General features: G+C 47.5%; 1 protein-coding gene across 2 annotated transcripts in view; it reads left to right on the forward strand.

Annotated features, from left to right (window-relative positions):
• LOC147101865 (uncharacterized) overlaps positions 1-25,024 on the forward strand; it is a 110,297-nt gene that overhangs the window by 68,336 nt on the left and 16,937 nt on the right. The window contains exons 5-10 of one of the 2 annotated variants that reach the window (XM_085965874.1): positions 3,839-3,960; positions 15,623-15,728; positions 16,936-17,105; positions 17,484-17,690; positions 18,931-19,150; positions 21,667-21,760. In XM_085965874.1, the coding sequence (XP_085822000.1) occupies positions 3,839-3,960; positions 15,623-15,728; positions 16,936-17,105; positions 17,484-17,690; positions 18,931-19,150; positions 21,667-21,760 (919 nt within the window). The remainder of the gene's footprint in view (positions 1-3,838; positions 3,961-15,622; positions 15,729-16,935; positions 17,106-17,483; positions 17,691-18,930; positions 19,151-21,666; positions 21,761-25,024) is intronic. The other variant, XM_085965875.1, reaches the window with a different exon arrangement.

Genomic DNA, 25,024 nt, shown 5'->3' on the forward strand with positions numbered 1-25,024 from the left:
CGGTATGGCCACATACGTCCGGGTCAACCTAGTTACTGAAGCTGAAGAAACCCCGCCAGAAGACAGCTCACCATTCTCGGAGTGGGCAAGCTGACCATCGTGAACGTCTACAAGTCGCCAACGGAGACATGGCCAACCATCGCCCTACCAAACGCTAACCACCTAGTCATCTACATCGGCGATTTCAACAGCCACCACTACATGTGGGGCTACCAAAAAGTAGACCGAGTGGGCGAACAACGAGAAGCCTGGGTGCTGGCCTCCGATATCCATCTCGTCTTCAAAGCCAAACAGCCAGGCACCTTTTTCTCTGCCCGCTGGTGGAAGGCATACTCACTGGACCTCTGTTTCACAACTGGTGATGGCGAAGGACAGCCAGCCAGCCGCTCACCTGCTCCTGGAAGACCCTGCTCATAATACCAACCCGGCATCGTACATGCAGCGATCGAGGTGCCGATAGTCGTCTCAGTCCCGAAACCAAGATGGAACTTCCGTAAAGCTTCACAACCCACTTTCAGGAGTATTGTCCAGGACACAATCCAGAGAATACCGCCGTCCCCAAACAACTGCGACCGCTTTGCTCGACTGCTGAAAGTGGGGGGCCACCAGAAGCATCCCGCAAGGCTACAGGAAAGAATACGGGCCACGCTGGTCCCAGGAGAGCGAGAAACTGCTGGCAGAGTTCAATGTCACTCAAGACCTGGATACAGCAACAGCGCTCATGGATTCCCCAGATGAAGGTAGATTAGCGCGATGGGGAGAAACCACCTGGATTTCTCACACTCCAGCGGGAAACCCTGGAGTCTGCTCCGCCGGCTTGGCTCTGCCTCACTAACCCCACGTGAGGTGCCAAAGGTCAGTGCAGATGCCACTGCGGCCTGCCTCCTAACCAACTCGAAGGCAACCACCACCACCAGAAACAAACGCAGAGTGAAAAAAGCTGCTTAAGCTCTCTCTGTAAAGTGCCGCTCCGCACACCACCTCCACGACGGCCTTCACCGCCGAAGAGGTGGACGCAACGCCGACGGCCACCAAGTCTGGGAAGGCTGCCGGGATCGATGGCATCTACCCAGAATTCCTCAGGAACCAGGCCCCAAACGGACGGATGTGGCTTGCCAAACTCGCCTCCAACATCCTTGGCACTGGGATAATCCTGGAAGTCTGGTGCCATTCCAAAGCCGTTAATATCCTAAAGCCAGGAAAACCAGCCAACGATCCCAAAAACCTACCGGCCTATCGCCCTTCTGTCTATGGCCTACCAGGTGGTCGAACGGATCATCCTTAACCGGATAAAACCGGCTTTAGAAGCCGCCCTCCCACACGAGCAGGCGGGCTTCAGAGAGGGAAGCAGCTGCTCTGACCGGGTCCTTGCGCTCACTGCCAACGTTGAGGCAGGGTTCCAGAAGCAGCTGAAGACCGGAGCTGCCTTCATAGACTTGTCGTTGGCTTACGACCCTGTCTGGCCCGAAGGCCTGCTACTAAAGCTTTCAATAATCATCCACTACCGCAAGAATCTCAGGCTTATCAACACCCTGACGAGCAACCACAAGTTCTGTATCTTGGTGACGAGACCAGCTGAACACGGACGCTCTGCCACAGGGGTCGGTGCTCGCACTGGCCTTTTTCAACATCTACACGGCGGACATGCCTGGCACCAAACCCCGGAAGTTCGCGTATGCCGATGGCGTAGCACTGCTGATGCAGACATCAACGCTAGAGGAAGCAAATAGGACGCTCACAAGTGACCTGGACCTACTGTAACGTTACATCTGGACTTGGAGCTTCCACCCCCAGTCCAGAGAAGAGTGTTTCGTTGTCGTTCCATCTGAACAACAACACCGCCAGGAAAGAACTCAACGTTTCCTTCTGCGGAAGGCGACTTACCCATGAACCTCACCCAAAATACCTGGGCGTCACCCTGGACAGGACTCTCGCCCATCGGCCTCATCTCACCAACACCGGCTGACATGAATCTTGTCATTCATGTGGAAATGACTTATGAAATAGTGCAGGGTGGCCTGCTGGTGGCGCTGTCCAGGGAGAGTATAAATACTCGGGCATGGGCCCAGCTTGCTCAGGACATTCTTTAACAGGAACTAGTGAAGGACACAACTAGATCTCCATGTTGAAAAACAGTTAATTAAAGCTTTGTTTAACGCTTAGACCAAGTGCCTAGTAGTTTGCTCACGTCACCGGCCAAAAAGTAAAAACCAGGGTGAACTTGGTCCGGAATCTTGCTGCAACGTCACGGAGCAGCACAGCCAGAACACTTCGCACCGCAACAGTGGCCCGAGTCTACTGTGCTGCAGAATCCTGCTCTACCTCATGGTCCTGCAGCCGCCACACAAAGACCATGGACATGGAGCTAAACACCACCATGAGGACGGTGTCAGGGACACTCAAGTCCACTCCAACTGAGTGGCTCTCAGTGTTATCCCACATTGCCCCACCCGCCATTCGCCGCGACGCCACCGTGCTCCGTGTGATGCAAAAAAAACATGAGCAACATCGACCTTCCTCTTCACGAAGACTTGAAAAATCCACCACAAAAGCCCTTAAAATTGCGCCGGCCATTCTGAGAAACAGCAGCCAATATTCATGCAGCTGTTATCGACCCACTATCCAGATGGACGGAATCATGGGACACATGCCGCATAAAGAACCAACACCTAACAGCAGAGGTCCTTGTCTTCGACCTCCCTCGAAGACAGTGGACGGCGCTCAACCCGAATCCGCGCAGGGCACGGACGATGCGGCCACCTGCTCCACCAGTGGAAGATGAGGGATGACCCGAAGTGCGTCTGTGGCCATGAGTCCCAGACCATGGAACACGTCACATCAACCTGCCCACTGAGATCTGCTGCAGGAGGCACCTCATTTCTCCACTCGGCATCTCAGGAGGCCATCGGATGGATAGACAAACTAGACATCCCATTATAAGTTTTTCCCGTCATACGAAAGTAGTAGTAGTACCTCCTCCCTTCCCACTGTCCAGGGCCCCAAACACTCCTTCCAGGTGAAACAGCGATTTACTTGTACATCTTGCAATTTAATACATTGTATTCGCTGCTCATGATGCAGTCTCATCTACATTGGGGAGCCCAAATGCAGACTGGGTGATCGCTTTCCGGAACACCTCCGTTCAATCCGCAAACTTGACCCCGGGTTACCGGTCGCCTGTCATTTTAATTCTTCACCCCAGTACTCTGACCTCTCTGCCCTCGGCCTCCTACACTGTTCCAATGAAGCTCAACGTAAGCTCGAGAAACACCACCTCATCTTTCAATTAGGCACTTTACAGCCTCCTGGACTCAACATCGAATTCAACAATTTCAGACCACGACCACTGCCCCCATTTTTTCGGACGGCAGCTGTTGATGATTCTGCTTGACCCATTTTCACCTCCTCTAGACCCATCTTTTGTTTCTTTACTTGTCCCATTACCATCTCCTTTTGCCTTGCACCATTATCCCTTTAGTCATTTAATCTCTCCTGCCTTCCAGCCTATCACAGGCCTTCCCTTTTGTTCTTTCCTCCCCTCCCCCCTTTCCCTGCCTTTGTAATTGCTTAAAACCTGCTACATCTCTAACTTTTTCCAGTTCTGACGAAAGGTCATTGACCTGAAACGTTAACTCTGTTTTTCTCCCCATTGGTGCTGCCTGACCTGCTGAGTATTTCCAGCATTTTCTATTTTTATTTCAGATTTCCAACATCCGCAGTATTTTGCTTTTGAAATAAAATCAAGTATTTGCTCATAGAACAGGGGCGGGGTTTTTTTTTTTGGCTTGTGTAATCCTGATGCCAGGCCCCAGTAACAGTGTAAACTCTATGTTTGCAGGTTGACGTAATGGATGTAACGCAACATCCTGCATCCTGTGACCAGTACCTGGAGAAGGCCATGTTAATCTGGGTCCCAAACCCTCAGAACAAGAGGAATTGGCAGAAAAAACACGTACAATCGTAAGAATGAATGCCAAAGCTCGGTTTCACAGTAAATTAGACACGCAAGTCGACATAGAGGGGCAACCATGGAATCGCGAGAGGATTCTTCGGTTCTGCCGGCCAGGAAACCTTTTGTCTTCCCCATCCTGCCACCTAGCAAGCTGGTCGAATTATAACGGGGCTAAAAGGGTTAAATTAGTAGGACAGGCTGCATAGACTAGGCTTTTATTCCCTTGAGCATAGAAGATTAAGGGGTGATCTAATTGGGGTGTTTAAGATGATTGACGGATCTGATAGGGGAGATAGAGAGAAACCATTTCCCCTGGTGGGGGGAGTTCAGAACAAAGGAGCAAAACCTTAAAATTAGAGCCAGGCCGTTCAGGGGTGATATCAGGAAGCACTTCTTCACACAAAAGCTTCTATAGGTATGTAAAAAGGAAACGATTAGTGAAAGTAAATGTGGGTCCCTTACAGGCTGAGACAGGAGAAATTATAATGGAGAATTAGGAAATGGCAGAGAAATTAAACAAATACTTTGGCCTAGAAATTCGGTGGGCTGCGCCACCAGTTAGCGCCTAAAGAGGGCACTCAGTGGCTTTAGCGCCACTGGCCGCGCCTCCCGCGATATTTAGCTGGGGCGCTAATGGCGGCGTTAACCTGTTGCGCTGCGCCGCCTCCGACGACGTCATCGGTGTGCGCAGCGCCCCGCTACCGCCCCGATCTCGATATTTGGCAGCGACCGCCTCTGTAGCGCCGTTCGCAAATGGCGCCCGGTTCACGGGGCCTTCCTGTGGAGGCAGTGGCGCAAATTAAGGTGGAGGTGCGGGGCACCCATTTTTTCCGGCGGCCGCCTGCCAGCACCTCCGTCCCCGGCCTCCTGATCGCCCCCCGCGGCATTGCCGGCTGTTTTCCGAGAGCCCGGCACTTCTCCTCGGTGCCGGGCTCTTTTGCCGGCACTCGCGATCGCTCATCGCGCTGGTGCAGGCCCCTCCCCCTTAAGAATGGGAGGAAGGCCTGCAGTACCGCAGCGCGCCGTGCTGCAGCGTGTGGTGCTGCGGCACGTTGCGCTGCGATATTCAGTTTCAGCGCCCTAAGAGGGACGCGGAGCACCTCGAGCCTCGCCCCGTGTCCCTCTTGGGGCGCTCAAGCTGAATTTCCGGCGGTCGCTGCTGCTCCAAACGCTGCGCTAAATCCGGCGCCCAGGCGAGCTTGGCGGCCCGTTTGCGGCTCCACCCAATTTCTCCCCCTTTGTGTCTGTCTTCACGGAAGAAGACGCAAAAAACCTCCCGGAACTAGTGGAGAACCAAGGGTCTAGCGAGAATGAGGAACTGAAAGAAATTAGTATTAGTAAAAAAAATAGTACTGGAGAAATAAATGGGACTAAAAGCCAATAAATCCCCTGGGCCTGATGGCCTACATCCTAGGGTTTTAAAAGAGATAGCTATAGAGATAGAGGATGCATTGGTTGTCATCTTCCAAAATTCCATAGATTCTAGAACGGTTCACGCGGATTGGAAGGTAGCAAATGTAACCCCGCTATTTAAGAAAGGAGGGAGAGGGAAAACGGGGAACTACAGACCAGTTAGCCTGACATCAATAGTAGGGAAAATGCTAGAATCTATTAAGGACGTGGTAACAGGGCACTTAGAAAATAATAATAGGATTGGGCAGAGTCAACACAGATTTATGAAAGGGAAATCATGTTTAACAAATCTGTTAGAACTTTTTGAGGTTGTAACTAGCAGAATAGACAAGGGGGAACCAGTGGATGTGGTGAATTTGGATTTTTAGAAGGCATTTGATAAGGTGCCACACAAGAGGTTATTAAACAAAATTAGGGCTCATGGGATTGGGGGGTAATATACTAGCATGGATTGAGGATTGGTTAACGGACAGAAAACAGAGAGTAGGAATAAACGCGTCATTTTCGGGTTGGCAGGCTGTAACTAGTGGGGTACCACAAGGATCAGTGCTTGGGCCTCAGCTATTCACAATCTATATCAATGATTTGGATGAGGGGACCAAATGTAATATATCCAAGTTTGCTGATGATACAAAGCTGGGTGGGAATGTAAGTTGTGAGGAGGATGCAAAGAGGCTTCAAGGGGATATAGCCAGGCTAAGTGAGTGGGCAAGAACATGGCATATGGAATATAATGTGGAGAAATATAAGTTATCCACTTTGCAGGGATAGTAATCTGGGATGTAATGTTTAAGTTATCCACCAGATGGAGCCAAAGATTAAGGTATCACATTCACCAGTGTTTAAGGTAATGGGTCATGTAGTCAATGTCCTGGTACACCAGTTAGTAAGGTAATGTGGCATTGCATTATGGGTATGATTCAGGGTGAATCCTCCATCTTGCATCGTGCATTTAGAAATACTGTGTTTTGCTTGCAGCCTGTAAGAGATGTTTCTCTGCTACACCGTACAATTAAACAGTTGGGTTTTGTTCCTTAAGATCTCACTTAACTCAGTTTCGGACCTTACCACTCGGATATCACATATTGGCGATGAGGATCAACTGATCATGGCTGCTATGGTAGGAAAGATCTCTGCTTTTGATGTTCAGACTCAGACCTGGGATGAGTACTGCGAGGTGCTGATGCATTTCTTTGAAGCAAATGATATAGATGATGTCGGAAAAAGGAGAGCTATTTTGCTCACTTCCGTGGGAAGTCAGACGTATAGTTTAATGAGAAACTTATGCAGTCCTGAAAAGCCTGGAGACATAACATTTGCTAACTTAGTGGCCTTGCTGACGGACCAATTCAATCCCAGACCGAGTGAGATTGTACAGCATTTCAAATTTAATTCATGGAACAGAAAACCGGGAGAGACTGTATTGGACTATGTAGCGGTGTTGAGAAAATTGGCACACGATTGCAATTACGGGAACAACCTGAAAGACATGCTGAGAGATAGGCTAGTTTGCGGGATAATGGATGATTGAATGTAGAGGAGATTATTGTCCGAGACTGGGCATACGTATGAAAAAGCATTGGAACTTGCTCAAGCCATAGAGACAGCGGACCGAGATGTAAAAGAAATACAAGGTTCCGACTGGGCTACTATGAAGCAAGTTGCAGGTCAAGTTGTTGTGCACAAGTTAAATATGCATCAGAAACCATAACGGGGGCATGTAAAGGCATGTTATAGATGCACTGCCGATCACCTGGTGAGGGAATGCAGGTTCCTGGAGGAAAAGTGCCACAAGTGTGGGAAAAAAGGACATATAAAACGTGCATGCGGGGCAAAAGCAACCGTGGAGGAATACAAACCAAAAGGGGGAGAAAAGCAAAACCTAGAAAGAGAAGTGAAAAAACAGGGAGCACATCACATCAGCAGAGAAGCTGAGAAAGAAGACGACATGTTCATAATGCATAGTATGGTAGAGAACATTCCAAAAGTGGATCCTATCACTTTGCAACTGACAATAAATGACTCTACGGTCAACTTTGAAGTGGATACCGGATGCGGCATAACTATAATGAACAGCGAGGAGTACTCAAAATTGTGGAACCGTGCAAAAGTTCCAGAGTTAAAGTCTTGCTCTATGCAGCTTAAAACATATACCGGTGAAAGAGTGGCGACATTGAGTACAGCTACTGTAACTGTGCAACACAGGGACACCGTGGAACAGCTACCTGTAGTTGTAGTATCGGGTTCTGGACCAAACTTGTTAGGTCGGGGCTGGATACAAGAACTTAAATTAGATTGGGGAGCAATAAATCAAATAGAGGGAGGCAAACAATTGTCTTTGCAAGAAGTGTTGATTGAACATGAGAACGTGTTCAAGGAAGAACTTGGCACATTTAATGGCCCCCCAGCTAAGATTTATGTAGACAAGGAGGCAATGCCAAGGTTTTTTAAACAACGACCTGTGCCGTATGCCATGAAACCGAAGGTAGAGGCTGAGCTTGACTGTCTTTTCAGAGAGAACATTCTGGAACCCGTGAAATGTTCAGAATGGGCAGCTCCTATTGTACCTGTTTTAAAACCGGACAATTCGGTAAGACTCTGTGGAGATTATAAATTGACAGTAAATAGGGTGTCTAAACTAGAACAGTATCCTATTCCCAAAACAGAGGATCTCTTTGCAAACCTGGCTGGAGGGAAGAAATTCACGAAGCTGGATATGAGTCATGCATACTTGCAGATTACACTAGATGAGGAATCCAAGAAGTATGTAACCATAAATACACACAAGGGTTTGTTTACCTATAACCGCTTACCATTTGGTGTCTCATCTAGTCCAGCTATTTTCCAGAGGACTATCGAGGGTGTACTGCAAGGGATCCCACATGTTTCAATCTATCTGGATGACATTCTGGTGACGGGAAGAACCGACCAGGAGCATCTGAGCACTCTGAGAGAGGTACTACAAAGATTGGATAAGGCTGGGTTACAGCTCAAGAGGAGTAAGTGCACTTTCCTGGGGAATGAGGCCGTGTTCCTGGGACACAGAGTGGATGCCACCGGGCTCTATCCAATCAAGGAGAAGGTACAAGCACTGCAGGAGGCCCCAGCTCCTACCAATGTGACTGAGTTAAAAGCTTACCTGGGACTGCTAAACTATTATAACAGATTTTTACCAAACTTGGCAACAGTGTTAGCACCTCTTCACAAACTTCTGCGCAAGGAGACGCAGTGGAAAGAGGAACAGAGGGTTTCATTTGAACAGTCCAAGAAACTGATGCTGTCCTCGGAGGTGCTGGTTCACTACAATGCAGAGAAAGACATCATTCTCTCTTGTGGTGCTTCACCTTACGGGGTGGGGGCGGTTCTTTCACACAGCTTGGAAGATGGAACAGAAAGACCAATAAGGTTTATGTCTCGAACTCTGACACCAGCGGAAAAAAACTATTCCCAGTTAGATAAAGAGGGGTTAGCAGTAATGTTTGGGTTACAGAGGTTTCACAAGTACATATATGGCAGGAAATTCACCATATTCACCGGACATAAACCTCTTCTATCTCTTTTTAATGAAATGAAAGCAGTACCACAGATGGTGTCACCACGGATCCAGAGGTGGGCAGTGATGTTAAGGGCATATGAATATGTCATCGTTTACAAGGCGGGCAAGTACCATGGGAACGCAGATGCCTTGAGCCGTCTTCCACTACCAGGCACCCCTATCCGTACAGCTCCAGAGGACAGAGTTTTGATGTTGGAGGACATGGACACGGCAATTGTGACCGCTGAACAAGTAAGGACTTGGACCGGTAAAGATCCAGTAGCCTATTACCATCTCGTCTAGCTTCTAATCTCTTTTACTTCTTTTGTTTCTTTTATTCTTTTGTCCGATCGCAGCCCTGCCTTCGATCTAGTTTCTTTTTCCAGTTTTGAAGAAGGGTCCGACCCGAAACGTCAACTCAAATTTCTCTCCACGGATGTTGCCTGACCTGCTGAGTTTTTCCAGCATTTTCTGTTGTTATTAAAGATCCAGTACTGTCTAGAGTCCGAGAATATGTGATGAGGGATTGGCCACAGCATCCAGAAGGGACTGATTTCACACCTTACAGTGTCAGGAAGACAGAGCTGAGTGTGCAGGATGGTTGCGTGTTGTGGGGAGCACGAGTGATTATTACACAGCCAGCACGACAGTCTATCCTAGGGCAACTACATCAGTGTCATCCTGGAGTTTCTCGTATGAAAGCCTTGGCAAGGAGTTACTTGTGGTGGCCAAAGCTAGATGAGGAGATAGAAAATCTAGTCAAGACATGCAGCACTTGTCAAGTACACAGGAAGGCACCAGCAGCGGCTCCTCTCCACCCTTGGGAGTGGCCGGATAAACCATGGAGAAGATTACATGTAGATTATGCGGGTCCATTCATGGGAAAGATGTTCCTCATAATCATTGATGCCCATTCCAAATGGATGGATGTTTATCCTGTAAATTCTGCTTCATCTACTGTTACTATAGACTGCCTGCGTAGGAGTTTTAGTAATCAAGGGCTACCGGAGATCATAGTAAGTGACAATGCCACGTGTTTTGTGAGTACAGAAACAAAAGAGTTCATGAGAAACAATGGCATAGTGCACGTGACCTCAGCTCCATATCATCCGTCTTCAAATGGACTTGCGGAGAGAGCCGTACAAACATTTAAGGAGATGATGAAAAAAAGTGCGGAAGGGAGTTTGGCAACCAAGGTGTCACGAGTTCTGTTCAGCTACAGAATAACACCTCAATCTACCACAGGACTCTCTCCTGCTGAGCTGTTTTTAGGACATCAACTACGCTCCACTCTTGACCTGGTTCACCCAGATCTAAAAAGGAAGGTGGAAAACCAACAAATCAAACAAAAGGAGAACCATGACAGAAGGACAAAGAGCTGCAGTTTTGGAGAAGGAGATGCGGTCCTTACCAGGAATTTCAGTTATGGTCCAAAATGGATTCCTGGCATCATAGACTCAATGACCGGTCCAGTATCATATACGGTCATGGTGGGAACTGGTCAGGTAGTATGTAGACATGTAGATCAGATACTGACCAGACAAGGGGAAATCGAAATGGAGGTTCCAGAGGAGATGTCGGAGGACAAGTTGGCCCCCAGTTATCCAAATGCATCGGTGGTACCACCACCACGAACAGAGCCAGTTCCACCTGGACCCCTTCGTCAAGAGGAAACCATCGTAGCAGAGTCAGATACTCTGAGTACTGCTCAGGAGCAGCAGGTGGCTCTACCACAACCAAGCAGGGACTTGACTGTAAGACGCTCACCAAGGACTCACAAGCCGCCAGAGAGATTGATAACGACCTGCTAGATTCATTCAGTATGGACTATCGTTAAAGGAGTTTCCTTATGGGACTTTTTAAGAATGTTGTTAAGAAATTAATGTAAACTTAAGAGGGGGGGATATAGTAATCTGGGATGTAATGTTTAAGTTATCCACCAGATGGAGCCAAAGATTAAGGTATCACATTCACCAGTGTTTAAGGTAATGGGTCATGTAGTCAATGTCCTGGTACACCAGTTATTAAGGTAATGTGGCATTGCATTATGGGTATGACTCAGAGGTGAATCCTCCATCTTGCATCGTGCAGTTAGAAATACTGTGTTTTGCTTGCAGCCTGTAAGAGATGTTTCTCTGCTACACCGTATAATTAAACAGTTGGGTTTTGTTCCTTAAGATCTCGCTTATCTCAGTTTCGGACCTTACCACTCGGATATCACAGTAGGAAAAATAGAAAAGCAGAGTATTTTTTAAATGATGAGAGATTGGGAAATGTTGGAGTTCAGAGGGACCTGGGTATCCTTGTACACGAATCACTGAAAGTTAACTTGCAGGTACAGCAAGCAATTAAGAAAGCAAATGGTATGTTGGCCTTTATTACAAGAGGATTTGAGTATAAGAGTAAAGGTGTCTTACTGCAATTATATAGGGCCCTGGTGAGACCACACCTGGAGTAGTGTGTACAGTTTTGGTCTCCTTACCTAAGGAAGGATATACTTGCCATAGAAGGAGTGCAACAAAGGTTCACCAGACTGGTACCTGGGATGAGGGGATTGTCCTATGAAGAGAGATTGAGTAGACTACGCCTATATTCTCTGGAGTTTAGAAGAATGAGAGGTGATCTCTTTGAAACATACAAAATTCTTACAGGGCTTGACAGGGTAGATGCAGGGAGGATGTTTGCCCTGGCTGGGGAGTCTAAAACCAGAGGTCACAGTCTCAGAATAAGGGGTCAGCCATTTAGGACTGAGATGAGGAGAAATTTCTTCACTCAGAGGGTGGTGAATCTTTGGAATTCTCTACCAGAGGGCTATAGAGGCTTAGTCATTGAGTATATTCAAGATAGAGAACGATAGATTTTTGGATATTAAGTGAATCAAGGGATATGGGGATAGTGCAGGAAAGCGGAGATGAGGTAGAAGATCAGCCATGATCTTATTGAATGGCGGAGCAGGCTCGAGGGGCTGAATGGACTATTCCTGCTCCTGTTTCTTATGTTCTTATGGAAAGCTGGAACTCTCTCCCCCAAAAAGCTGTTGAGGCTGGGGGTCCATTGAAAACTTCAAAACTGAGATTCATAGATTTTTGTTGGGTAAGGGTGTTAAGGGTTAGGCAACCAAGGCAAATAAATGGAGTTAAGATACAGATCAGCCATGATCTAGTTGAATGCCAGAACAGGCTCGAGGGGCTGAATGGCCTCCTTCTGTTCCTAAGTTCTTGAGGATCAGGGAACTGTTGCCAGGGTCTTGGGAATTTCCCTGTTTCACAGGCTGTGGAGCAATTCGCAGTCAGATTAACATGCACAAAGGGAGGTCAGGGTCGTTGCTGATGAGCTTTCTCCGACTGAGAATCCGTTTGGATTATTCTAACTTTTCTCAATTTAAATGCAGCTGGATTTTTGACCCCTTTCTTTCCCACTGTAAAGTAACACACGTTGAACAGGCATATGTGTCACCTTAAGGTCAAGTGTCATTCTATATTTTTTGCATTTAAGACTTAACTCACTTTCAGTGCACACCTGAGGTTGCAGGCCTACGTTGCGTCTCCTCTCCACCCCCACCACCCCCCCCCCCCCCCCCGCAACAAAGGTTTAACTGGTGGTGGGCTATTTAACAATGGAAGGCACCACAGCCAAGTCTTATCAGGATGTCCATACATCCACGCTTTCCACTCGGCGTCACAAGACAGTGATCCAACACAGGAAACCTGTCTTATTTTCCCCCGCAATCTACTCCAGGCACTGGGATTTTAAAACCACTTGTAGAGCACCGACTGCTCCATGGATGCAATCTACTAAGTGAGCACAGAAATTGGATTGACCCTGGACCTTCCGGTTTCCATCATTCAGTTACACGTTTGACAGTGCAATTATCCACGGAGCCACCAGGGACATTTTATATATGTAGGTATGTGTGTGCGTAGGTGTTAGCTCAGAGATGGAGAACATGATGAAACAGAAAAAGAGTGCGTATGACAGATGTCAGGTTGCAAATACGTCTGAGAATCAGGTTATATAGAGAAAGGTCAGAGGAGAAGTGAAAAAGAAAATAAGAGGGGCAAAGAGAGGGTATGAGAATAGAATGGCAGCCAACATAAAAGGTAATCCAAAAGTCTTCTATAGGCATATAAATAGTAAAAGGGTAGTAAGTGGAGGGGTGGGGCCGATTAGGGACCAAAAAGGAGACCTATGCGTGGAGGCAGAGGGTATGGCCAAGGTACTAAATGAATACTTTGTATCTGTCTTCACCAAGGAAGAGGATGCTGCCAAAGACATAGTAAAGGAGGAGATAGTGGAGATACTTGATAGGATAAAAATTGATAAAGAGGAGGTATTAGAAAGGCTGGCTGTACTTAAAGTAGATCAATCACCAGGAGCGGATGGGATGCATCCTCGGATGCTGAGGGAATTGAGGGAGGAAATCGCGGAGGTACTGGCCATAATATTCCAATCCTCCATAGATACGGGACTGGTGCCAGAGGACTGGAGAATTGCAAATGTTACACCATTGTTCAAAGAAGGGTGTAAAAATAAACCCAGCAACTACAGGCTAGTCAGTTTGACCTCGGTAGTGGGGAAGCTTTTAGAAACAGTAATCAGGGATAAAATTAACAGTCACTTGGACAAGTGTGGATTTGTTAAAGGCAAATCGTGTTTAACTAACTTGATTGAGTTCTTTGATGAGGTAACAGAGAGGGTTGATGAGGGTAATGCAGTTGACATAGTGTACATGGATTTCCAAAAGATGTTCGACAAAGTGCCACACAATAGGCTTGCCAGCAATGTTGAAGCCCATGAAATAAAAGGGACAGTGGCAGCATGGATACGGAATTGGCTAAGTGATAGGAAACAGAGAGTAGCGGTGAACGGTTGTTTATCGGACTGGAGGAAGGTATACAGTGGTGTTACCCAGGGGTTGGTTCTAGGACCACTGCTTTTCTTGATATATATTAATGACTTGGACTTGGGAGTACAGGGCACAATTTCAAAATTTGAAGATGACACAAAACTTGGAAGTACAGTGAACAGTGAGGAGGAGAGTGATAGACTTCAGGAAGGCAGACAGGCTGGTGGAATGGGCGGACACATGGCAGGGAAATTTAATGCAGGAAAGTGTGAAGTGATACATTTTGGTAGAGAGACTGAGGAGAGGACATATAAACTAAATGGTACAATCCTGAAGGGGGCACACGAACAGAGAGACCTGGGGGTATGTGTGCACAAATCATTGAAGGTGGCAGGGCAGGTTGAGAAAGCAGTTAAAAAGGCTTACGGGATCCTGGGCTTCATAAATAGAGGTATAGAGTACAAAAGTGTGGAAATTATGATGAATCTGTATAAAACACTGGTTCGGCCCCAACTGGAATACTGTGTCCAATTCTGGGCACCGCACTTTAGGAAGGATGTGAAGGCCTTAGAGAGGGTGCAGAAAAGATTTACGAGAATGATTCCAGGGATGAGGGACTTCAGTTATGTGGATAGACTAAAGAAGCTGGGGTTGTTCTTCTTGGAGCAGACAAGATTGAGAGGAGATTTGATAGAGGTGTTCAAAATCATGAGGGGTCTGGACAGAGTAGATAGAGAGAAACTGTTCCCATTGGCAGAAGGGTCGAGAACCAGAGGACGCAGATTTAAGGTGATTGGCAGAAGAACCAAAGGCGACGTAAGAAAAATCTTTTTTACGCAGCGAGTGGTTAAGATCTGGAATGCACTGCCTGAAAGGGTGGTGGTGGAAGATTCAATCACGGCTTTCAAAAGGGAATTGGGTAAGTATCTGAAGGAAAGAAATTTGCAGGGTTACGGGGCAAGGGCGGGGGAGTGGAACTAGCTGAAGTGCTCCTGCAGAGAGCCGGCACGGGCTCGACGGGCCGAATGGCCTTCTTCCGTGCTGTAACCATTCTATGATTCTATGATAGTGGTGACATTCTTGCCTCTGAGTCAGAAGGTTGTGGATTCAAGCCCCACTCCAAGGAACTTGAGCACGAAATCTGGGCTGACACTCTAGTGCTGTGCTGAGGGGGAGTGCTTTTCATGACCTCAGGATGTCTCGAAAGCCAATGAGGTACTTCTGAAGTGCAGTCATTGTTGTAATATAGGAAATGTGGCAGTCAATCTGCACAGCAAGGTCCCACAAACAGCAATGTGATAATCACCAGATAATCTGTTTTAGTGATGTTGGCTGTGGGATAAATATTGGCCAGGACACCGGGGAGAACTCTCCTGATCTTCTTCGAAATAGTGCTCTGGGATCTTTTACGTCCCCCTGAGAGAGCGAACGTGGCCACGGTTTAGCGTCTCATCTGAAAGACGGCACCTCCGACAGTGCCGCACTCCCTCAGCCTAGATTATGTGCCGGAGCCTCTGGAGTGGGACTCGTGCCAACTGCGCCACGACTGACACCTTGGACAAAAAATACTTTCAAAAATGATTGTGAATGATTTGATCGGTTCCGTTTTTGTGTTTTATTTTTATTGGTCGCTTTTGCTCAGATTTGTTTTGATTGGTTGCAGCCGAAGGATTTTGAAAGAATATTTAAAGCGATTTGTTTGCTTCAAGTGGTTGTTTGCTTTATTGGCAGGTTTTGTTAAGTATGAAACGTGACACCAATCTCTGACACAGCAAGTGTGACGTGACAGAGAAGAACCGCACTCTCCAAGACCGTTTCTTTTAAATAATATTATGGATATAGATATTTACTTAAGTTTTTTCACTGTTTTAAACAGCAACACATCCGCACGGTACGTCACCTTCAAGGAAATCGACTTCCAGGGTCAGCCGTACGATGAGCTTGCTGGACTGTCAGCGGAGCAGAAACAAAGACAGCAGATGGTGAGCCCCAACCTAACATAGGCTGCATGTTGCTCTCCGCGGTTTATCAGCCGCTTTGAATACGGCTGGCATGTTTGTAGCTGCACATCTGCTGCCTTTTAATTAAAGAACTTGCATTTCTATAGCGCCTTTCACAACCTCGGGACGTCCCAGAGCGCTTTACAGCCAATGAAGTAGGTTTTCTTTTAAGTGTTGCCAGGTAGGGAAATGCGGCAGCCAATGTCCCCTGTGAGCTGCGCTTTGTTCTGAGCGGCCTGTTTCTTGTACTGCGCGGTCCCTTTAAATTTCTGCGCCTGTGCGGTATTTACAATGTAAAAGCCGGTGAGCAGCCTGCGCGGGACCTTTCACGTTACTGCGCGGCCGCGCAGCTTAGAGGGAACTTTGGCGGCGGCCAATTTGCGCACAGCAAGGTCCCACAAATAGCAAAGTGATAATGACCAGATAATCTGTTTTAGTGATGTTGGTTGAGGGATAAATATTGGCCCCAGGACACCAGGGATAACTCCCCTGTTCTTCTTCAATATAGTGCCATGGGATCTTGAGAGGGCAGACGGGGCCTCGGTTTAACATCTTATCCGAAAGATGGCACCTCTGACAGAGCAGCGCTCCCTCAGTACTGCACTGGGAGTGTCAGCCTAGATTTATGTGCTCAATTCTCCAGAGTGAGACTTGAACCCACAACCTTCTGACTCAAAAGACGAGAGTGCTACCAGTGAGGCAAAGCTAGATATCCCTTGCTTTGTTACGGCGAAGCCTAAAAGGACTTACTTCTGTGCTTCCCCATGCCCGACTGTCCCTCTCTGTCAAAAATCAATCCAATACCTGACCCCACTAAATAGCTCCCATTGGAATTCAATTTACCCAGAACTGACTGCACCTTTTTTCTCCCTCTTACCGACCGTCATGTTTTAGATTAATCATATACTGTATCCCAAAATGTTATTTTCTGATTGCCTCTTAAATATCATCATTGACTCAGCTTCAATAGTCCCTTACGGTACAACCTAATAATCCTTCATGTTAAAAAAAAAATCTTCTAACCTCCCCACCCAGCCCCACCCCGCATTTGTATTTCTGCTACTAATCCTGAGTTAACAGCTGGACTTTCAAATGTCGCAGTTAGTAGGCCGCAACCCTTCAAATTTGGGCAGATGGTCTCTATGGCGAGAGTTGAAGGTTACACGACCATCATTTTTCTGCTCCTCAGAGAAAGAAGGTAAAAAAAAAAGTGCCAACTGGTGGGCAGCCCTACACCTTCCTCGCCCGACAAGAGCAGAGCCTCAGGTGGTGGAAGGACACAACGCAGCCAATGGGAAAAGAGCATGGAAATCAGCTGCCAGAGATGGAGAAGGGGCTCCTGGCTCAACTTAACCAGAGGTAATGTGCAAAAAGTGATCCTGGATCATTCGTTACATTGAGAGAGTGAAATATTACCCACTGAGAGTGACTATTACCCAGAGAGTGAAATATTACCCACTTAGAGTTCTAATCTTCAATTACTTCACCCACAAGGCCTCGGGAGACTTGTACTGTATTGGGGACCTGTGTTTTCAGTAAGTTGCAGCAGAAACTTGCGTCTTATTCCTGAATCCAGTGCAGTTCGAAACCTGCCAGTTGGTGGCCTGAATGAGATGATCTGCTCTGTGCCAATGTCCACCCCCTACAGCATTGGCAAGATGAATCGGCCAGGTTGACCAGAGCAGTGCCAGAAGAATGCCTGTGCTTTAAGCCAAACCTATGTGTTTACGTCAACAGCACGAGAGATGTTGTATTCGCACACAAAAGAAGTCAACAGTGCAGCTTTTCACACCCCTTCACCTGCTCCTGGGACTTTACTTCACGTTGTGCGGTCAAACGCAGGGACTCTGGGGAAAGCACATTATCTCCAACTCTTCCTGTGCTCCCAGCAAACACGGGGATTCCATTAGTAATTCAGAGACCTGGACTTCTACTTCAGAGAACGTGAGTTCAAACCTCACCACTGGCACTGAATTTGAATTCAGTTAAGAAAAAGCTGGAACTAGAAAATGCTGGTATCAGTAAAAGTGACCGTGAAGCTGTCGGATTGGTAAAAACCCAACTGGATCGCTAATGTCCTTTAGGGAAGGAAACATGCCGTCCTTACCCGGGCTGGCCTATATGTGACTCCAGTTCCACTTCAACGTGATTGACTCTTAACTGCCCTCTGAAGTCTGGCAAGCCACTCGGTTGTCAAGGCAACTAAGGCTGGGCAATAAATGCCATCCTTGCCAGAAATGCCCAGATCCCATGACTGGATTGTTAAAAATTGAGAGATTCCATTTGAGCATTATCAAAAAGTTGCTCACAACATGGAAGCATTGGATAGTCATAGTCAGTGGTGTTTATGGGAGCGACTCCATCAATAAATGTTCAAAGCACATTCATGACCACATGCCATCCAATAAATACCAAATGTCTTTTAGATCAAGCATTCGGATGCCTTTAATTATTGTACATGGAATGGAAGCTTCAGTCCCAGTGTCCCCATCGCTCATTCACTGCATTCTGTCTGCTTTATACCTGGGAGTGTTTGATGGGGCAGTGCAGAGGGAGCCTTACTCTGGATCTAACCTGTGCTGTACCTGCCCTGGGAGTGTTTGATGGGACAGTGTAGAGGGAGCTTTACTCTGTATCTAACCCATGCTGTACCTGCCCTGGGAGTGTTTGATGGGACAGTGTAGAGGGAGCTTTACTCTGTATCTAACCCGTGCTGTACCTGCCCTGGGAGTGTTTGATGGGCCAGTGTAGAGGGAGCCTTACTCTGTATCTAACCCGTGCTGTACCTGCCCTGGGAGTGTTTAATGGGACAGTGTAGAGGGAGCCTTACTCTGGGTCTAACCCGTGCTGTACCTGACTTGGGAGTGTTTGATGGATTTGTGTAGAGAGAGCTTTACTCTGGATCTCACCAATACTGTACCTGACCAGTGCTTAATGCCAGCAGCCCAGATCTCACTTCAGTCACTTTTTTTTTACCACTGATGTGAAGTGCTTCAATTGGCAGTTGTGATCAGAACTTAACATAATGGGCCAAGTAAAATGCTGGTTGGAGTTGCTGGATAACGTGGGTGTAGGTCACTTCCTAGATACTCGTGACCAGATGGTTGCAAAATCGCTTACTCGTTCTCTTGCTGTCAACTGTCTTTGTAAGTACAATAAGTCTCTGTGTCTTTACCCACTGTAGTGACCATGCAGCTGAACAACAGGGCCTGAGACAGCAGCACGCCATGGCCAACAGCCAACCTTCATTCAGTGGCTACGTGTGTCAGGGTCCTAGAAAAATCCCAGCTCACGTTACGCCTGTCCCAGTCAACAAGAAAGTTACCCTGCACCACTTCACTGAGAGGCAGCAGCAAACTCGGTCAACTGCCCGCCACAGCGGCCCCTACAGAATGGATGGAAAGGTCAGACAAGGATGTCACAACAAGTTGGGCCCTAGTTGAAATTTGCTTTGGGTCTAGAAGCTCACCTCCTTTCAGTGTAGGTGCCAATGGACTGGACATAGAGGGAGGTGTGGGGGTCTGGGGGGGGCAGGAAGGAGATTCAGATATGGACTTGTCTTTTCCTTGGGTGCAGGAAAGATTCTGATTAACCCATTCATCTCTACTGTGGGCAGGAGCACGCCACCAAAGGCAAGGTTAGCAACATCTGCCCGAAGTGATGACACGGCCTAGACCCCCAACTAGCATAGGTAATATTTAGAAGGGAGCGGGGTGGGGGGGAGGATATCTGCTGGGTAGGGCTCACCTCCGTGTAAGTGCTGAGATGCACCCCACCCCGGACTTCCACTGCAGACCCCGGCGAGGCTTGTCAGGGCAGGGGGTGGTCCTGCAATTTGCACGCCTCCAGTGGGCTCAGGCACATCTGGAGTGGTGCCCGCCGAAGAGGCCAGAAAGTCTGGTCGAAGAGTCGCACGGTAAGAAGGTGCCAGGCCTCTCCCGCTCACCAACCCCCCCCCCCCCCCCACCCGCCACATTCCCGGAGAAAGCCGAAGGTGTCTCCTCCATGGCCCCCTTACAAGAGAGGCCACATTGGAGCAATTGAAAACAAGAATTCCGCCCACGTCTTCGGTGGTCCTGGTCTTGGTCCCTAGTTGGGCCCCATACCCACTGGTGGGGTGGCTGATGCACCTGGTCTGACCTAGTGTACCATATGCTAGATCCCAAACGAGGCCCAGAGCACTGGAATGCCGACGTTCTCAGTTACTCTCCCCTTCTCCACTTCCCCCTCCCCCGCCACCACGCAGGCCACCCTGGAAACGTGGGTGCCAGGCTGGGACCAGACATATCTGGGCTCCCCCCTAGTTTCCAGCCATTCTGGAAGACCCCTGTGAACAGAGAAGGGAAGGGGGAATGGTCTTATGGCTGCCAGATGGAAGGGCAGTGGGTCAAACCAGGGTTTGTTCCCCACCCACTGCCAAGGTGCCTCGGGCGCATTGTTCATGAGGGATTATTTTAAAGAATTATATTTCACCCGTGTTCGATTCCCGGTCTGTGCTAAGTTAGTTAATCTCCGCCGGGGTGCTGACAGAGGCGCTAAAATTCCCCCTGCGGCCCTGGGTTAGGGAAGAGAAAATCAGCCATCATTCCTGCTTCTGAATGCTCAGCTGCTGGAGGTTGCATGTATGTGTATGAGTGCAGACCCCACCACTTAAAACGTCCTCGATTAAAATGGCCAGTTGATTATATCGGGCAAAAAGCGGTAACCATTATCCATTTGCATTAACGACATTATGTTGCTGGTTATAGTTTAAGTGCTTTGTTTATTTTGGGTTATAACTATCTGTAACACCAAAGTTCTGATTGGTCTCCTTGGAGGCCGGACCAGATTTCTGATTGGCCCTCTTGGAGGACAAGACACACCCAGCAGTTTGTCCGGAATGTGTAATTAGATCCTGCCTGAGTAATCAAGTACTTTGCAATGTGTAATATGATCCATTCATTGTGACAGCCAGCTCCAGAGTGCAACAGTGCGGTTAGGAGCACTCACACTGCCAGTTTCAGATAGGAAGGGGTGAGGCCATGGAGGGATTTTAACATGAGGATGAGAATTTTAAAATCAAGGTGTTGGTGGACAATGCAAAAGCAAAATACTGCAGATGATGGAAATCTGAAATAAAAACAGAAAGTTCTGCAAACACTCAGCAAGTCAGGCATCAGCTGTGAAGAGAGAAACAGAGTTAATGTTTCAGGTCGATGACCTTTCTTCAGAACAGAGAGTCAAAAATGCATTGTAAATAATCACTCCGTTTATTTTGGGCAGAATCAGCTGTGCTTACTCACTAGTTCACACCTCGTTAAGGTGCACTAAATGCAAGAACAAACATAAGTAAGCAATTACGTACATAACACCTCGTTAATGTTCGATTACCTTGTGCTAAAACCCTTCTAATCCCTTCTAAATGGTGTGGGGTTACAGTTTATACTAGGGACTGACCACAGTTTAAATAAAGCTGCAGGTTAGAGTGGAGCTGGAAATGGCGGGGCAAAAGGTCACTGCACAGAAGGAACATTCTTGCTGTACAGCAGAGTCCTGTAATAGCGCTTCCACGTTATACCGGTCATTGTGTAGAGCGGACAAATTGCGTTCGCAGGAACGCACCCGCTATAAGTGATGGGGACCGCATTAGGTGTAGACTGGAATGGTTCAGCTGTCTTTCCACCCTCCCCCTGTCCATTGAACGATCTGTTGACAAGGGGCTGGAAGGTGCCCTTGCATCATGAGAGCAGGGGAGAAAAATCAGAAGGAGAATTAGAGAAAGAGTTTTATTTTAGAAAAGTACATCAGATTGGCAAGGGGCAGGAGAAACGGAATGGTCCTGTAGTGGTCAGTCAGCGAGTGCAACAGGGTGTGCACGCTTTGTCTGGTAATCTCCTAAGCCCTTGCTATATTGCCTAACATTGTCCATCCTTTCTTTCAGTATTTGAAGGCCATTGATCAGGAGACCGTAAAGCAGCAGAAGTGCATCGGCAACAATCTTTCTGCCTCCCAAGACAAGACATTCACAGATCAAGGTTCTTGTTTCCAGTTAGCCATTTACTTTACATTTCCTGGTGAAAGTTTGGGAGGAATTTTGAAGTGGGGTGGGTAGGGGGAAGGTGGGGTGGTGGGGGTTTGGGTGGGGTAGTTGGGGTGGAGGTGGGAAAGTTGGGGTGGGGGTTTGGGTGGGGGTGGGGAAGTTGGGGTGGGGGGGTTGGGTTGGGTGGGGTGGTTTGGGTGGGAGTGTGGAAGTTGGGGGGGTTGGGTTGGGTGGGGTGGTTTGGGTAGGGGTGGGGAAGTTGGGGTGGGTGGGGGTTTGGGTTGGGTGGGGTGGTTTGGGTGGGGTGGTTGGGGTGGGAGTGGGGAAGTTGGGGTGGTTCAGGGGGGTTGGGTTGGGTGGGGTGTGGGGGCAGACAGAGAAGAAAGATTAACAGTTCCAAAAACTCTAAACAAAACCTTTTCCACGCGGATTCACTTCATGCGTGTCACAGATTGCTAAACCTTCCTAAATCACTGGTTAGGCCTCAGCTGGAGTATTGTGTCCAATTCTGGGCACCGCACTTTAGGAAGGATGTGAAGGCCTTGGAGAGGTTGCAGGGGAGATTTGCTAGAATAGTTGTCGGGAAAATACTGGAATCCATTATTAAGGAGGTGGTATCAGGGCACTTAGAAAATCATAATATGATTAGGCAGAGTCAACATGCCTTTATGAAAGGGAAATCGTGTTTAACAAATTTATTAGAGTTTTTTGAGGATGTAACTAGCAGGGTAGATAAAGGCGAACCAGTGGATGTAGTATATTTCGATTCCCAAAAGGCATTCGATAAGGTGCCACATAAAAGGTTGTTACACAAGATAAGGGCTCACGGGGTTGGGGGTAATATATTAGCATGGATAGAGGATTGGTTAATAGACAGAAAACAGGGAGTAGGGATAAACAGGTCATTTTCACGTTGGCAGGCTGTAACTAGTGGGATGTCGCAAGGATCAGTGTTGGGGCCTCAGCTATTTGCAATCTTAGATGAAGGGACCGAGTGCAATGTATCTAAGTTTGCTGACGATAGAAAGCTAGGTGTGAAAGTAAGCGGTGAGGAGAACACAAAGAGCCTGCAAAGGGATATAGACAGGTTAAGTGAGTGGGCAATAACGTGGCAGATGGAGTATAATGTGAGAAAATGTGAGGCTATTCACTTTGGTAGGAAGAATAGAAAAACAGAATATTTTTTAAATGGTGAGAAACTATTAAATGTTGGTTGTTATAAATCTCATCATTCATCAAGAAACTACTCGTGAAATAACACTGGACGGCCAGCTGGTGGCGCCGTCCAAGGAGTATAAATACTCGGGCGTGGGCCCAGCTCTCCAGGGACATTTTGTAAGACAAGGGACTTGTGAAGTACAACTAGACCTCCATGTTCTGAAACAAGTTAATTAAAGCCTTGCTTTATACTCAAACCAAGTGCCTAGTGAGTTTTATTACGTCAATTTAATCAACTTGTTATCGACTCCACGCTTTGGGTGATTCGGGAACAGCCAGCTACGACTCGAACCGTAGAAGGGAATTCAGACAAGTAATCGATCAATCATGGAGAAACTACTCAGCCCCGCCCGTCTCGACCTGGACCCGAATTCACTTACAGCTGCTAAGGTATGGAAACACTGGTATCGTACCTTTAGCAACTTCCTTGAGGAGTGTGGTGAGAATGTTCCTAACAAGTTACGAATGCTTGCTAATTATGTATCCCCTCATGTGTTTGACTATATCGAAGACTGTGTAGACTATGACTCCGCTATCCTAATATTACAGCGACTATATGTCAAGTCCCCAAATGAAATTTTTGCTCGGCATCTACTGGCCACAACTCGACAACAACCCGGGGAATCACTTGACGAATTCCTTCAGAAACTTCGCAGGCTCAGCAAGGATTGTAATCTTAAAGCTGTTACAGCTGAGCAGTACCAGGAGGAGTTAATTCGTAATTCCTTTATTAATGGGTTGCGTCTCCCTTCATACGTCAGCATCTGTTGGAGAATAAAACCCTCAAGTTACAGGCTGCCTATGACCAGGCATGTTCTCTGGACTTAGCAAAGAGGAATGCAGACACCTATCTTTCGCCACGTGCACGGGCTGCTGCTATCACTTTTAATGACTCTTTCGATAGGCCTCGGGCGGAAGCCCTCACAGATGACAACTCCAACCCGGCTGATGACAACCCTACCCTAGAAACCTACACTGATGACGACCCCGCCGTAGTGGCATCTTGGCAATCTGGAAGGAAGTGTTTCTTCTGTGGAGGTGCGTTTCATTATAGGAAATGTTGTTCTGCTCGTAACGTGACCTGCAATCATTGCAGCAAGAAAGGTCACTTTTCTAAGGTATGACAGTCAAGAGCCGCTGTTAGTAAGAAAGGCCACTTTTCTAAGGTATACCGGTCGAGAGCTCCTGTTAGTCTTGCAGCTACTATCTGTAAAACTGCTCCTCCCCTAAGAGCCACTACTAAGGTTACAGCTGCAATCTATAAAACTGCTCCTCACTCAAGAACCATTACTAAGGTTACAGCTGTCAAGGGTAAAACTGCCCCTCCTCCCATCACAGCTGTTTTTCCCCAAAGTCTGTCCCATGCAGCCACGAAGGTTTCGGTAAATGGACACATTTTGAGTGCACTAATTGACTCATGCAGCTCTGACAGCTTCATTAGTGAGCGGGCTGTCAGTAAGTTAAAACTACGTATTTACCCCTCGGACAGGGAAATTGCAATGGCTCTGACGACACTGACCACCAATTCTTCCGGCTTTTGTCTTGTCGACCTTATTCTCAATGGCCGCACTTATTTCTCCACCCGGCTCGGGGTGCTCAAGAATCTATGCAGTGATGTGCTCCTGGGACAGGATTTCCAGAAACAACACAAAAGACTCACTTTCGAGTTTGGAGGGTCAAAGCCGGAGCTTACTATTTCCAAAGTACCCTTTTGTGCTCTTTCGGTGGCTTCGCTCGACAAGCCCTCCTTGTTTGCCAATCTTTCCCCCCGATGTAAGCCCATAGTCACTAAATCACGACGTTTCAGCCAAGATGATCGATCCTTTATTGAGACAGAAATCTCTCGCCTTCTAGCTGACTGTATCATTGAGCCATGTTCATCTTCCTGGCGGGCTCAAGTCGTCGTTGTTAAAAATCCTCTGAAGCAACACAAGAAACGTCTTTGCATCGATTACTCGCAAACTATTAACCAGTATACCGACCTGGATGCCTACCCACTACCACGCATCGATGACATGATCAATAACCTTGCCAACTACAA

The sequence above is a fragment of the Somniosus microcephalus genome, chromosome 23 (genome assembly GCF_052327205.1).
Source record: "Somniosus microcephalus isolate GS21.2 chromosome 23, FLI_Smic_1.0, whole genome shotgun sequence".
NCBI lineage: Eukaryota > Metazoa > Chordata > Chondrichthyes > Squaliformes > Somniosidae > Somniosus > Somniosus microcephalus.